We start from the raw sequence: 12732 nt of genomic DNA on the forward strand, positions 1-12732 counted from the left end.
CTTCTCCCTGCCATGAGCTCTCTCCCCCAGCTCTGAGCTCCGGCAGGATCTCCAGATGCCTTCCTGGCACTGGGGGGATCTTTCCTCCTTGCAGCTCCCTGGGCTGGGATTGCAGCCCCTCCTCATGCAGGATCTCTGGGGCTTTTCCTCCTCTTCCTCCATCTGGCCATGGCTTGGGAATGACAAATCCTGATTTGGGGGTAAACAAAGTGGGAGTGCCTTGGAGTAGAGGCTCTTCCTGCCCAAGTCCATGTCTAGAGCTCAGCAGGAGTCTTGTGTCCATGATAATCTCCAAAATATCAATATTCAGCCTCAAAAAAAGTCTCCCAGGATTTCCCCATCTCTTGTCTTTCCTATTTGGTCTCCCAGAAGTTTCAGTTCCCTGGGATGATGGGGGTCCAAGGGCTCCAGGGGTTCCCCCTCCTCTGGGGTCCTCCTTAGCGATGATCCAGGGGCTTTTGGGGGTCCATGGGCTCCCTTCTCCCCTGATCTCTGCTTTGAGATCCCAGGAATCCCAGGAGTCTCTCCTCTCCAGGCTCCCACCTCTCCAAGCTGCCAGGGTCCCCCAGCTCTGGGATCGCCCCTCTCTGCTCTCCCCACTCTGGGGGTCCCAGGGGTTCCTCTCCTCTGCGCTCCCAGGGGTCCCCAGGACCAATGTCCTCCCCCAGCCAATACTGGGCAATGGCCACGTGGACCCCAAAGATCCCCCAAGGGGCTCAGCTTTGGGGTCCTGCAAGATCCAAACCTACACACACAGAGGATAAAAACCTCCCAGGGACGCCAGACAATATTTGGGGCTCAATTCCGCAATCTGCAAGTTCCAAACACACCCTAATAAAAGGACCCTCTCAGGGATCCCCCTGACAGATTTGGGACCAGCTCCCCCTCCCTGCTCACCTGCAGGAGGAGGTGGGGGTGATGGGCCCGTGGCCGGGGGTGCTGCGGACACAGGGGGCACTGGAACCTCCAGCTTCTCCTTCTATTCCTGTTCCTGCTCCTCCTTTTCCTTTCTCCCTCCTCCTGCTCCTCCTCCTTCCTAATCCCACCTCCTCCCCAGTTCCTGCCTTCTGTATATTTACAGTGGAGAACCTTGCTTGTTTTTAGAACTAGAACAAAGATTCCAGATGGAACAAGCCTTGCTGGTTTTATTCAGCAGTATCAGTGACTACAGGTTGTGTTTGCTCTGGTTTGGTGCTGTCCTCGTTCCTCCTCAGTGCTCAGACTGGGCTATGGGGTGTCCTTGTTTGCTGCATTTTCAGAGTTCCTCTTGGATCCTTTGGGCAATAGGCCGTGCCCTGGGAGGATTCTTTGTGCTCCTTTGTGACACAGGAGAAGCTTCCAGGCGGTTTTTGCGTGAGCGGCTGCTGTGGTGTCACAGGAGCGTTGCCACGTCCCCGTGGTGTTCCCGTTGCTGTGGGACACGGAGGCCTCAGTGTCCAGAGCGGCTCTGGGCGCCTGCTCGTTGCCAGAGGATCCTCCTGCCCGAGGCATTCTCAGCAGCCAGCCCAGCCCCTGACGGGTGTCCTTCTGTGCTTGCAGGGGTACAGTCTGCAGACGTGTGCAGCGCAGCCAAAATGATGCAGCAAGTGGTTGCTGCAGTTGGCACTCTGTTCTCTGTGGCTTATTCGGGGTATTTTTTAACCCACTTGGCACGTAAGTTGAGGTTTTCCCTCGGTGCAGCCTCTGTGGCTTCGGGCTTGCTGTGTGCTTTCTGTTCTTCCACTGGAACAGAGTTGACTCTGTAACCAAATTGCCATGAGGACAGGGTTGGTTTGGGAGAGCTCCTGCCAGAAGCTGCAGCTGAAAAAGGGGGTGTCTGCAGCCAGCGGGGCGTGCACAGCATTTGCAATGAGGCCTGGGGGGGTTCTGTTCCCTCAAGCAGGGAGTCTGTGGCAGCGGAGCCTGGAACTCCCTCCGTTTGCTGCTCCAGCCAAGAGCTGACACAGCCCAGTATTTTGTGCTGCTCTCTTGCTTGCTGTGTGAAGGGCCTGTGGCTCCTGGAGGGATGCTGTGAAAGCAAAATGCTCTCTCGGGCTTGCCTTGCTCATTTCCCACCACAGGCAGTTTTTTCCTAACAACATCTGGTTCACGTTCCCTCTCCCGTTGCAGGGCACCTCACGCGTGGATCCCCAGCAGCTCCTCCTTCGGTGAGTGGCAAAGGAAGCTTTGGTGTTCAGAATTGTGCAGCAAGTTGTGAGCTCGGCGTGTGGCAGCCGAGTGCCAGCCTGGGAGGCTGAAGGAAAGTTCCTGTCAGTGTCTTTGCAGCAGCAGCAGCAGCAGCAAAGAGATCCCTGGCAGTTTTCTCTGTTTCTGCTGAAGAGCTTTTGAAGAGCTGCAGGACTGGTTTTGCAGGCAGAAGATTGCTTGCTGGCTTTAGCCATGCTGGAATATGGAATTCCCAACAATAAGTGGCAATGTGGGCTTTAGCCCATTGTTAGTTTGAACAGCTCTGAACCCTATTTCTGCTTAGTGCAGCTGGATGTGTAGCTGAGGATAAAGAAGGTGATAACTGAGATAGAACTTCCCGTCCCTCACGCTCCCGTCTGTCCACAGGGCACCAAAGCAGCATCAGCACCTCCTCTGGCTCCCTCTGCTTGCAAAGAGGAGGCCAAAGAGGAGGAAGAGAGCAGTGAACTTCCCGCTGTTCTGGGAGACGAGGGCGAACACCCCGCGGTTTGGGAATACAACGGCGAGGCTCCCGCGGTGTGGGACAAGGACAGTGGACATCTCCCGGTGGGGGACGAGGATGGTGGATGTCCCCTGGTGTGGGATGAACATGGCCAAGCTCCCATGGCGTGTGACGAGGATAACGGCAATCTGCCGGTGTGGAATGAGGACAGAGAACGTCCTGTGGCTTGGGAAGAGGAGGGTGAACCAGCAGCATTTTGGGAAGAGGATGAGGAACCTGCAGTGCTTTGGGAAGAGGATGAGGAACCTCCCTCTGCTCCTGAAGAGGACACCGAAGCTCCCTGTGCTGCAGGATCCTGGGCTGAACATTCTGACAGCAGCACAGCCCTGCAGCCAGAGGGGAGCGGGGAGTGGAGCCTGATGCAGCTGAGTACGTCTGCTCTGTTCCTGTGTGCCAGAGCAGGGTGCTGTGTGTGTGTCTCAGCATCAGCTGCACCCAGGGTTGCTCTGCAGCTGAATGGCACAGGGTCATTTATTGTCCTTCCCAGCTGAGAGCAAGGGGCTCCCGGCCCCAGGGAGTGGGGCTGCATTCTGGCTCTCATCTGAGAGGGAGCATCTTCCCCCTGGTTTCTTTCAGGGAACACCGTGAGCGTGGGGGAGCCTGCCGAGAAATACCTGGAACTGGAGCAGATTGGCCAAGGGTAAGTGCAAGGCAGTTACTTCTGCACAAGCAGGGCCCAGGTATTTTGCTGGTGCGGGATGCAGTGAGAAGTCAGGAGAGCTCCAAACCCCTTCAGACACTGGGGTACAATGCTGCTGCCTCTCAGTGCTGATCAGAATTGATAACTGTGGTCAGAAGGCACCTTGCATGGCAGAGGGCTGGTGGCTGCTGTGCTGTTGTTTGAAGGGTGGATGCACTCGGGTGTTTTGTGAACGCTGCAGGCAGCAGAGATCTCCTGTCTGGGCTGCCTTTCACTGCCAGGGCCTAAAGCGCTGCTTCTTTCTTCTCTGCTGTTTTGTCTCCAGGGCTTTTGGAACCGTTTCCAAAGGACTCGACAGGGCCACGGGAGGAGAGGTCAGTGTCAACACGCCCGGCACGTCTGGCATCTCTCGAGGGCTTTCCCCTCTGCTGGGAGCTGTGGCTGGAGCTGTGGGGCCCAGCAGAGCTTTCCTGCACAGGCTGCTCCTCTGAAGGCAGAGCAGGGTCAGCCTGCAGAGCAAAGCTGGGACAGACTTGGTCCTTCTCAAGTGCCCAAAGGAAGGCAAGGAGGGCAGCGGTGTCTGTCAGAGCAGGACACACTGGCCTGGTCTTCATGTCTAAAAGTGTGAATGCATCAGCTGCTGGAGACTGAGGCCCAATTTACCTTCATCCCAGCCTCAGACAGGAACACTGTTTAGCAGTTTTATCATCCTGAGTTTCATCAGGATACCTCAAGGCCTAATTAAGGAGAGATCCTGCTTGGGCTCAGTTTGGGGTTTTAGTCCTACTGCAGCTGTCCCCACAGAGACAGGGAGAGAAATGAGAAGATGGATGTGCAGAGCAAAGCTCTCTCCTAAACCCTGCAGCTGTGTTTGGGTCTGGTGTCAGTGGCAGCTGGGACAGGGATTATCTGAGCAATGGATGTGCACGTTTGCTTTGTTGTGCTATCCCAAACAGAGCAGGGACATTTGAAATCATGGCCAAATGCCATAGAATTGCTAAAGGGTTCCCGGCTGTTTTGCTCTGTGTGCACAGAAACAGAATTACCTCCTGCTTGCAAAATGTGTTGGAATAATAATCCTAAGAGTGTTGAGGCCATTTGAGAAGACTGTAGGTGCAGAGAATGTTGTTAGAGCTTTGAGGCTGACAGCTGAGGGAGCATTTCTGCAGAGCTTACAGAGCCAAATGTCTCTGGCCATGAGTCCTGTAACAGCCCCAGCGAGCAGAGCAATGGGCTGTGGGAATGGCACTTGCTGAGCTCTGGTGTCCCATCCCAAGGCAGTTTGGCACAGCCCGGCTCGCTCGCTCCAAAAAGACTCGCTCCGTGTTTGCCGTGGCCTCCTGCCACAGACTGCTCCAGTTAAAGGTCTGCAATGTCCCTTCAGGTGGCCATCAAGAAAATGAGTCTCAGAGGGCACAACAGGGGACGAGCTGTGAATGAGGTCGTGGTCCTGAAGGACAAGAAGAACCCCAACATTGTCAACTCTCTGGACAGGTGAGTGCTTCAGGTCTTTTCCCATACACGGGCCCTGCGTTCATCTTTCCTGGCATCCCCAGTCTGTAGCCTGTTCTGAAAATGCCTGACCCGGCCATATCTTCCCAGAACAACAGCCTGGCACTTCACTCCTTCCATGTGCTTTTGTTGCTTTGCTTTGGCTTTTTCTTCAAGTTGACCCCATTTGCTGTGTTTTACAGCAAGTGCTGATAAACCCTGGTAGAAATTATTTTCCTTGGCTTCTTCTTCCGAGCCCTGTCCCATTGCTGCAGGTGACAGGAAGACCAGGTTCCTGTTTCCAGAAATGCCTCATTTGCCCATTTTTCAATGGCCTTGCCTATTTCTGAAGGGACTTTGTGCAAGGTTTTCCAAGCATTTGACTGCTTTTGCCCCAAGTGCTGCACGGCCTCCTCCCCTGGATAACTCTGGAAGTTGTGTTGCCTTGTTCCGGAGGGAATGGTGGAACTGATGAGTTCAGATGCTGAAGCAGCTGGGGACAAGTGTTGTGGTTCCACATTGAGCTGGGCTGTTGCTAAAGTGCATTTTTCACCTGCTTGCCATCTAAGGCCTCTCCTTTCTCCCGGGTGCCTCCTTCTCCTTTAGACTGTGCAGATTCCAAGGCCTGTGCAGCCTGGCAGGAATGTCTCTCCATCTGATTCTGTCCTCATTGACAAGTGACCTGGGAACAAAACTCCACTCTGGGCTTTTCCCTGGGGGAATTGAGCAATGCACATTCATCTCTGTGCCATTGTTCTCCTCTTCCAGCTTCCTTGTTGATGGAGATCTCTGGCTGGTGATGGAATACATGGATGGAGGAACTTTGCAGGACGTTGTCAGACAGACACGCATGGCTGAAGGAGAGATGGCAGCTGTCAGTCAGGAGGTGAGGGATCCTGCTTGTGCTTCCCATGGCTGGGACACCGTGGTCCTTCCAAAGAGGCTGTGAGAGCAGAGTGGCTCCATGCTCAGGCCTTTGTTTCTGTGTTGTTTTTATGAGCTGGAGAGGAAAGAGCCTCTGAAGTGAATGGCCTGCAAATATCACTGCATTTCTACTCTGTTCTTGTCTTCTTTCCTGCTGTTGTGGTACTCTCTGTCTTTTTTGGATCCGATTTCCTGTTCTCAGCTTTGCCTTGAACCTTTTGCCTGGAGCTTGTCTGCACTGCACTGCTGGGCTGTCACAGCAAAGTTGCTGCTGGCAGAATTCTAAACTGTCCTTTCTTGTGTGATATATTCCGGCCTCTGATTTTTTCCCTCGTGTTTCTTGTTGTCTCTCAGTGTCTGCAGGGCCTGGATTTCCTCCATTCCATCCGGGTGATCCACAGAGATCTGAAGAGCTCCAACATCCTTCTGGGAATGGACGGCTCTGTCAAGCTGGGTGGGTGTTCCTGGCCAGGCACGGCGCTCCCGGGGTGCGGCTGTGGGGCTGCTTCCCAGTGAGGGCCAGAGCCCCACAAGTGCTGCTGGTGGCACTGCCCGGCCCCTGCTGCCAGCTGAGAGCGGCTGCCCCGTGCAGAGAGCTCAGGAGAGGAGCAGGCTGTCAGGAGTGCCTTTGCTCTGGGTATGGCCCTCCCAGAGGGGCAGGAGTTGCAATCTAAAGCTTCAAAGGAAATCAGTAAAGCCAAGCATGAAAGCTGAGGGCTTCTTTCAGGGTCCAGTTCCATCTTTCCTTGCTACAGCCCTGAGGACATTTCCAGCTGGATTCAGCACTGCATTCCCAGACTGAGAGTGGGGAATCTTTGTGCTTGGTTTCCTCCTTGCAGCTGCCTTTGACAGTGCTTGTTTCTGTCCTCAGCTGATTTTGGCCTCTGCGCTCAGCTCAGCCCTGAGCAGGACCAGTGCAGCTCCATGGTGGGCACTGCTCACTGGATGGCCCCAGAAGTTGTGACCAGTTCTCCTTACGGCCCCAAGGTGGACATCTGGTCCTTTGGCATTGTGACCATCGAGATGGTGGAAGGAGAACCTCCTTACTTCCAGCAAACGGGGGCCATGGTAAGAGGCAAATTCTCCAGGCTTTGCAGAGGCCTGTGAGCACAGGGTGACCCTGCACTGGGAGGAGCAGCTGGAGGTTTCTGCACCTCGCGAAGGGAATTCCCACAGCACCTGAGCCTGAACACAGACAAATATTCTGCAGCCTCCAGCAACAATTTGCTTTGGCATTTAAGTTGTTGCAGCTCTTGTGAGGATGACCCAAATACATGAAGCAAGTGCATCAGCTCTAATGTTGTCTTGTACAAAACCCCAAACCAGCGACAACACCCACACCCAAACCCAACAAGATTTCTGGAGGAGTTTCTAAAAGAGGTTTTGTGAGATGAACTCCCCCTGGCTCTTCTCACTGGGAAACTTGTCTAAAACATGAAGATGATTGTTTAACATCCCCACACTCTAACATATTTCTTTCCTTCCTTTTACTTTCTCTGTGTCACCAGGCCTGAGCTTTCAGCCACACAAACCTGCTGTTCCTTGCCTGGCAGTTTCTGGCATGGGGCAACAGGAATGCTTTTACTTGAGGGTCAGTGGCACTGCAGAGATGCATTTGATGTAAGAATCCCTTGAAATAACACAGGCAGACCACACTAACTCTTGAAAATGGCCTGTAAAGCTGGCGTCTGTATTTGGAGAAGCAAAATGGGCTATTTCTGATGGAGGTTCCTGCTGACAAAGTCAGCCAATGCAGTCGGCTCTGAAGGCAAGATCATTTGGATGTTGCAATGGCTGTGGCTGCACCAGGGTTTGGGTTTTTTGGCTGGCCCAGAAGAATGAGCTGTGAGCAGCAGCATCTGTGCCAGGGAGGAAAGTGCCCGGGGAGCTGGGGCAGAGAAAGCGGGCTGGATGTGAGCACCTGTGGGTGTGGAGGAAGCTGTCAGAGCGCTGTGTTTGCTTTTCCTGCAGGCCCGCGCTCTGATCCGGCAGAACGGGAGCCCGCAGCTGCAGGAGCCCAGGCGCCTGTCGGCTCTGCTGCGGGACTTCCTCGAGTGCAGCCTGGAGCCGGACGAGGAGCGGCGCTTCTCTGCCCAGGAGCTGCTGCAGGTGAATGCCAAGCGGCTGCGGGGGAAACGGCAGCGCCAGGGAGGGCTTTTCTTGTGGGGCCCCCCTCCCATCATCTCCAGTCCCGCTGCTTTTCACACGCAAAGCCAGCAGAATCCTCGCCTGCTTTGGCTTGGCAGGCTCCTGTCGAGCTCATCTGGAGCTGGTGCCCCGCCACGAGCGGGGACATCTTCAAGCACATCAGGTGGCTCAGAGCCCTGCCTGACCTGAGCCTGGATGTTTCCAGGGAGGAGCCACCTCCCACATCTCTGGGCTCCCTCTCTCAGTGTTTCCCCACTCTCCTGCTACAGCAATTCTTCTTTACATCTAATCTGAGCCTGCTTCCCTCTCTTGACTTTCAAACCATTCCCCTTTGTCCCGTTGCAACAGAGCCTGTGAGGAACTTGAGTCTGGAAAGTAACAGTTCATTTCTTTCTTTTTTATCCCTTGGGCAGCACCCATTTTTGTCATCAGCCAAGCCTCTCTCCAGCCTGACCCCTCTGATCACTGCAGCAAAGCAACTGAGGGAGCAGCGCAGGAGGAGATGAAGCACAGGAGGCCAACTTTTCGTTATAGTAGTTAGGACAAGTAGTTAGTAATGTTAGTTAACACTGTTAGTTAGTTAGAGTAGGTTAGGACAGCCTGTTTGTTATGGCAGTTATTTGAATAAAATCTCTGTTAAACCTCCAGTCCCTTGAGGTGTCCTGTCCTTCTCCCGCTGTGACTCAGCTGCCCGGAGCACTGCGAGGGGAGAGCGGGCCCAGCCTCGCCCAGAGCTGAGCCCCAGCAGAGCCTGGCAGAGCCCAGAGCAGCCTCGGCATCTGCAGAGTCAGCCTGGAAGGAGGCGCTTGGAGCCTTCTGGGCTGCAGCCGGCTCTTGCTTACAAACTGTGTGCGCTGGAAAATGCCTCTGGTTCTGCGGGAGGGCAGAAGGGGCCCGGGGAAGGCGCAAGTGCTCCATGCAAGGGAAAAACCTGCCCTGTGTTTGTGATAAAGAACTATGTTGTTTTTGACCTTCGCTATTATGTGTTGGCTTTTCCAAATTATTATAATCACAACGATTTTGATATAGCACAGTTTGTAATCACTTTTAACTGCTTTTGATATAGTAGTGTTATAAATGACTTTCAAATTTCCAAACAATCAAATTTAATTAATTGATAACATAGCTTAATAAATTGGATACAAAATAATAAAAGAATACAATTTAGTAAAAAAGAGATACAATTTAGTAGATATAATCAGATACATATTTTATATATATATATATATATATATGTGTGAATATAATTGGCCTGTGGTTACAAATGCTTAAGGCATAATCAAAATCGACCGGGGTGTGGGGGGGTCTTCTCGCCTCACCTCACATATGAAACAAAGCACTTCAAGCTAAACTTATATACTGTATGCTTATACATATTCATTAATGTTTCCCATAAGTTTCCTCCTTTTTCTGGTTTTACTGACCATTTATTTTCTAAACTACATCCTGTACTTTAATTTTGACATGTAACATCTGCAAAGGGGTACATCTGCTTTATAACACTGATTCTTGATAGTTTCTAATAATAACTTTAATAACAGTTACAATTTAGTTAGCACGAATCAATTCCATTTATTACACTGGGAATGGGGAACCCCTGCGCTTCCATTTCTGGGTGAACCCTCCTTCCTGGGCACAGAGACCCCCTTGAACGTTCATTTCGGGGCACCAGGACCCCCTGGGACCCCCTTCCCCGGCCCCAAAAACCCCTGCACCCCCTTATCTGGAACCTGGAATCCCCTGAACCCCCATTCTCGGGAATGGAAACCTCCCAGAACCCCCATTTCTGGACACCAGGACCCCCCTGAACCTCCATTTTCAGGCACTGGGACCCCTTGAACCCCACAACAGAGGAAGGGATCCCCCTGAACTCCCATTCCGCTGCAGCAGGACCCCCGTGCACCCATGTATCCAGGGCTGGAACCCTCCCAAACCCTCCATCCTCACACCCTAGGACCCCCCTGCAGCCGAGCCAGGCTGTTACCCCCCTGCTTTGTTGGTTTAACCCAAAGTTATCTCCTCCCCTGCCCTGCCCATCATTGTATCCCAACCCCTTTTTCCAGCACCTTCCCTATCAATCTTGTCCACCCTGCCCCTTGTTCCCAAATGTTCCCTGTCAATCCTGCCTTATGCCAACCCCCTGCTTGGACGTCCCCTTTGGAAATCCCCTAATCCACAGCACCCCATTGGTCCATGTGTCCTATTCCCCTCCCCAGGTTATCCCTCACTGGTTGAAGTTTTGTATCCACCCCTGGGCCCTCCCCATATATAAATTGCTGTACACTTGTGTTCTGTGTCTTTTGTCCCTGGATCCTTGGGAGACTAAGCCTTTCCCTGAACCCCAATATAAAAGACCTTCCCCCCATTCTTGCCTCCACACTGTGTCTGACAGCTGTTAAGTGCTGTAGAGCATTGCTCTAAGCCACACCTCGGGTCATCCTGCTCCAGAGGTGTGTTCCACTCCTGGCGTGGAGCTGAGGAAGAGCTGACCGGCCTTGGCACCATTTCACACCCAGCTGATCCCAGTGTGTCTCCACTCTCTCCCAGTGCCCTCCAGCGTGTCCATCTTGCTGGTGCCCTTGAGCTGGAGCCAGCAGCTCCTGGTGCTGCTGGAAACTCCCCCGGCAATGCGGGCTCAGCTCCAGCTGCCAGGTGGAGCACGGCAGCCTGGAGCACCCCCTGAGCCGGCACTGGGGCACGGCCCGGCCCCCACAGCGCCGGGGGCAGCGGGGGAGGCACTGGGGGGGCTGGGAGGGGGATTGGGGTGTGCTGGGAGTGTGGATGTTAACTATGAGCAAAAGTAGGGAGCACAGTGCCTGTAGAATAGCAGGCTGCATAACTTTCTCAGTCCCGCCTGAGAAAGTGGCCGGGGAAATCATGGGGAGGAATTAAAACAATCCTCAGAGATAGAGAACAGCCCTGCAGGTGCTTGCAAGAGAAGGTCGAGGGGTGGTGTACCCCACTGACCAATGATGGTGATGTGTTAGTTCACTGACCAATAAGAGTTTTAACTTTCTATACTTTCATGTATCGGTCTATAAAAAAAGATCTGAGGTAATAAACCTTAAGAGCTCTCCTGTTCAACTCACAAGAGAGTCTGTGTTGTTCTTCTCACCGTTCCCAATAGAGCGACACTGGGAGTAACTGGGAGGGAGTTTGAGATAGACTGATTTAAACTGGGAGAGGGGTTTGTGGGCCAAGAATGGCTGAGAAGGGGATCAAAGGTTATTGGGGAGGGTGGGATGGGGTTCTGGGGGTCCTGGTGGAAACTGGGAGGGAGTTTGGGGGTGCTGGGTGTAACTGGGAGGGATTTGAGTGAGCCTGGAGGGGCTGGATGGAGACTGAAGATTGGAAAGCAGAGATTGGGATGTGGTTCATTGTGCTGGGAAGAGACTGAGAGGGTTCCTGATGAGTCCTGGTGGGGCTGGGAAGGAACTGGGAGAGGGTTTGGAGGTCCAGGGGCAGTGGGGGGAAATTGGGAGGGGGCTGTGGGATCTTGATAGGGACAGGAGGGGCTTTGGTGGATCCTGGGGAGGCTGGGAAGGGACTGGGAGGAGGTTTCAGAGGTCCTGGTAGGGTGGGTGAGAGTGGAAAGGTGCTTGGAAGGGCTTGGGGTGTCTGTGAGAGGTTTTAGGGGGGATCCTGACCCCTGCAGACTTCCCAGAGATGCTGCTGTACACTGCCCACAGGAAGATGCTGATATGGATCGAGGGCTCCATGTTGGGCTTCGTCTTCCTGGCACTGGGGCTCAGCTTCTGCCTGCACAAGAAGGTGAGGGGGGGTCCTGGGGGTCATATCCTCCCTCTCCCGGAACGTGTGTGCTCCCCCAGGGCCCCCAGCCCAGTGTCACCCCCTTTTCTCTGCCCACAGAGCTCCTGAGCCGCTGGCAGCCGCAGCCCCTCCCCATGGCTTCAGGCCCAGCCAGCACCCCCCGCTCCATCCCTGGGCTGATTTTGGAGAGGTCGTGTGCCCCCCCAGCCCTGCTGTCACTCTGCCCTTGCCCGGCTGCTCCCAGTGTTCCCAGTAAAGCTTCCCAGTTCGCCCCTGTCCCGTTTATGGGGGACAGTGGGGAGGGACTTGGGAGACCCCATGGGGGTACCCTGTCAGGGACAGATGCTGCCCCAGGATGGATCAGGACCCCCGTGTGTCCCCCCGATCTGTCACCCTGTTCTGGGGACTCCTTGGGAGACACCAAACTCCAGCATGGCCACCCAGCAAACCCTAAAGAGCACTGGGACCCCTGAAGCCACCAGGGAAATTTGGGGAGGGGGCACATGGGTGGTACCTGGACCATGCCAAGAGCCCAGCGCTGCCCCAGCCCGGCCTGCCCCGGCTCCTCCTGTGGGATGTGAAGGAATTGGAAAAATGGGGATCCAAGGCTGGGCGCTGGGCTCAGGGGAGCAGAAGAGATGGAGGAGGAGGAGGAGGGCAGAGGAAGTAGCGGGAGAAGGGCTGGAGAGGAGAAGGAGGCGGGATGAAGAAGAAGGAGGAGTGCCACTCATCCAAACCCAATATGGAGCTCCCATGTGCCCCTTGTCCTCTGCACTTCCACCCCTGCCCCACTGCCGCCCAATCCACCACCCCACCCCTCTGCTTGGTTTTGGGAGTTCCAGGTCCCTCCTGCTCTGAGCCTCCCATCCCCCACTTCACTCAATTCTGGCAGCTCCTGGCAGCCTTTTCCTGGGCAGAATCCCAGAGTTTGGGAATTATGAGGTGCAGTTCTGGAGGAACGCCGCGGTGGTGTCGATGACAGGGGTGCCACGACTACCCTGAAGAAGCCGTCCTGAAAAGGACTGTCCAGGGGCACAGGCACGTCCTCTGCCCAGTGAGTGGTCTCAGC

General features: G+C 54.3%; 2 protein-coding genes across 2 annotated transcripts in view; one reads left to right on the forward strand and one right to left on the reverse strand.

Annotated features, from left to right (window-relative positions):
* The window catches only part of LOC111942164 (uncharacterized), a 360854-nt gene that overhangs the window by 345584 nt on the left and 2538 nt on the right, over positions 1 to 12732 (reverse strand). The window lies entirely within an intron of this gene.
* Positions 515 to 8537, forward strand: LOC147646691 (uncharacterized). The gene is made up of 11 exons (XM_086873108.1): positions 515 to 1653; positions 2110 to 2147; positions 2554 to 3058; positions 3266 to 3329; positions 3655 to 3703; positions 4714 to 4823; positions 5589 to 5706; positions 6099 to 6198; positions 6616 to 6812; positions 7716 to 7853; positions 8306 to 8537. The coding sequence occupies exons 1-11, from the start codon at positions 1125 to 1127 to the stop codon at positions 8396 to 8398; spliced, it is 1941 nt and encodes a 646-aa protein (XP_086729234.1). The 5' UTR covers positions 515 to 1124; the 3' UTR covers positions 8399 to 8537.

The sequence above is a fragment of the Cyanistes caeruleus genome, unplaced genomic scaffold (genome assembly GCF_971803275.1).
Source record: "Cyanistes caeruleus unplaced genomic scaffold, bCyaCae1.hap1.1 HAP1_SCAFFOLD_87, whole genome shotgun sequence".
Lineage (NCBI taxonomy): Eukaryota > Metazoa > Chordata > Aves > Passeriformes > Paridae > Cyanistes > Cyanistes caeruleus.

Coding starts and splice junctions, on each gene's coding strand:
- LOC147646691 (XM_086873108.1), top strand. CDS start 1,125: ATGGAACAAGCCTTGCTGGTTTTATTCAGCAGTATCAGTGACTACAGG. Junction 4,824..5,588: donor ATTGTCAACTCTCTGGACAG/GTGAGTGCTTCA, acceptor CTCCTCTTCCAG/CTTCCTTGTTGATGGAGATC. Junction 5,707..6,098: donor TGGCAGCTGTCAGTCAGGAG/GTGAGGGATCCT, acceptor GTTGTCTCTCAG/TGTCTGCAGGGCCTGGATTT.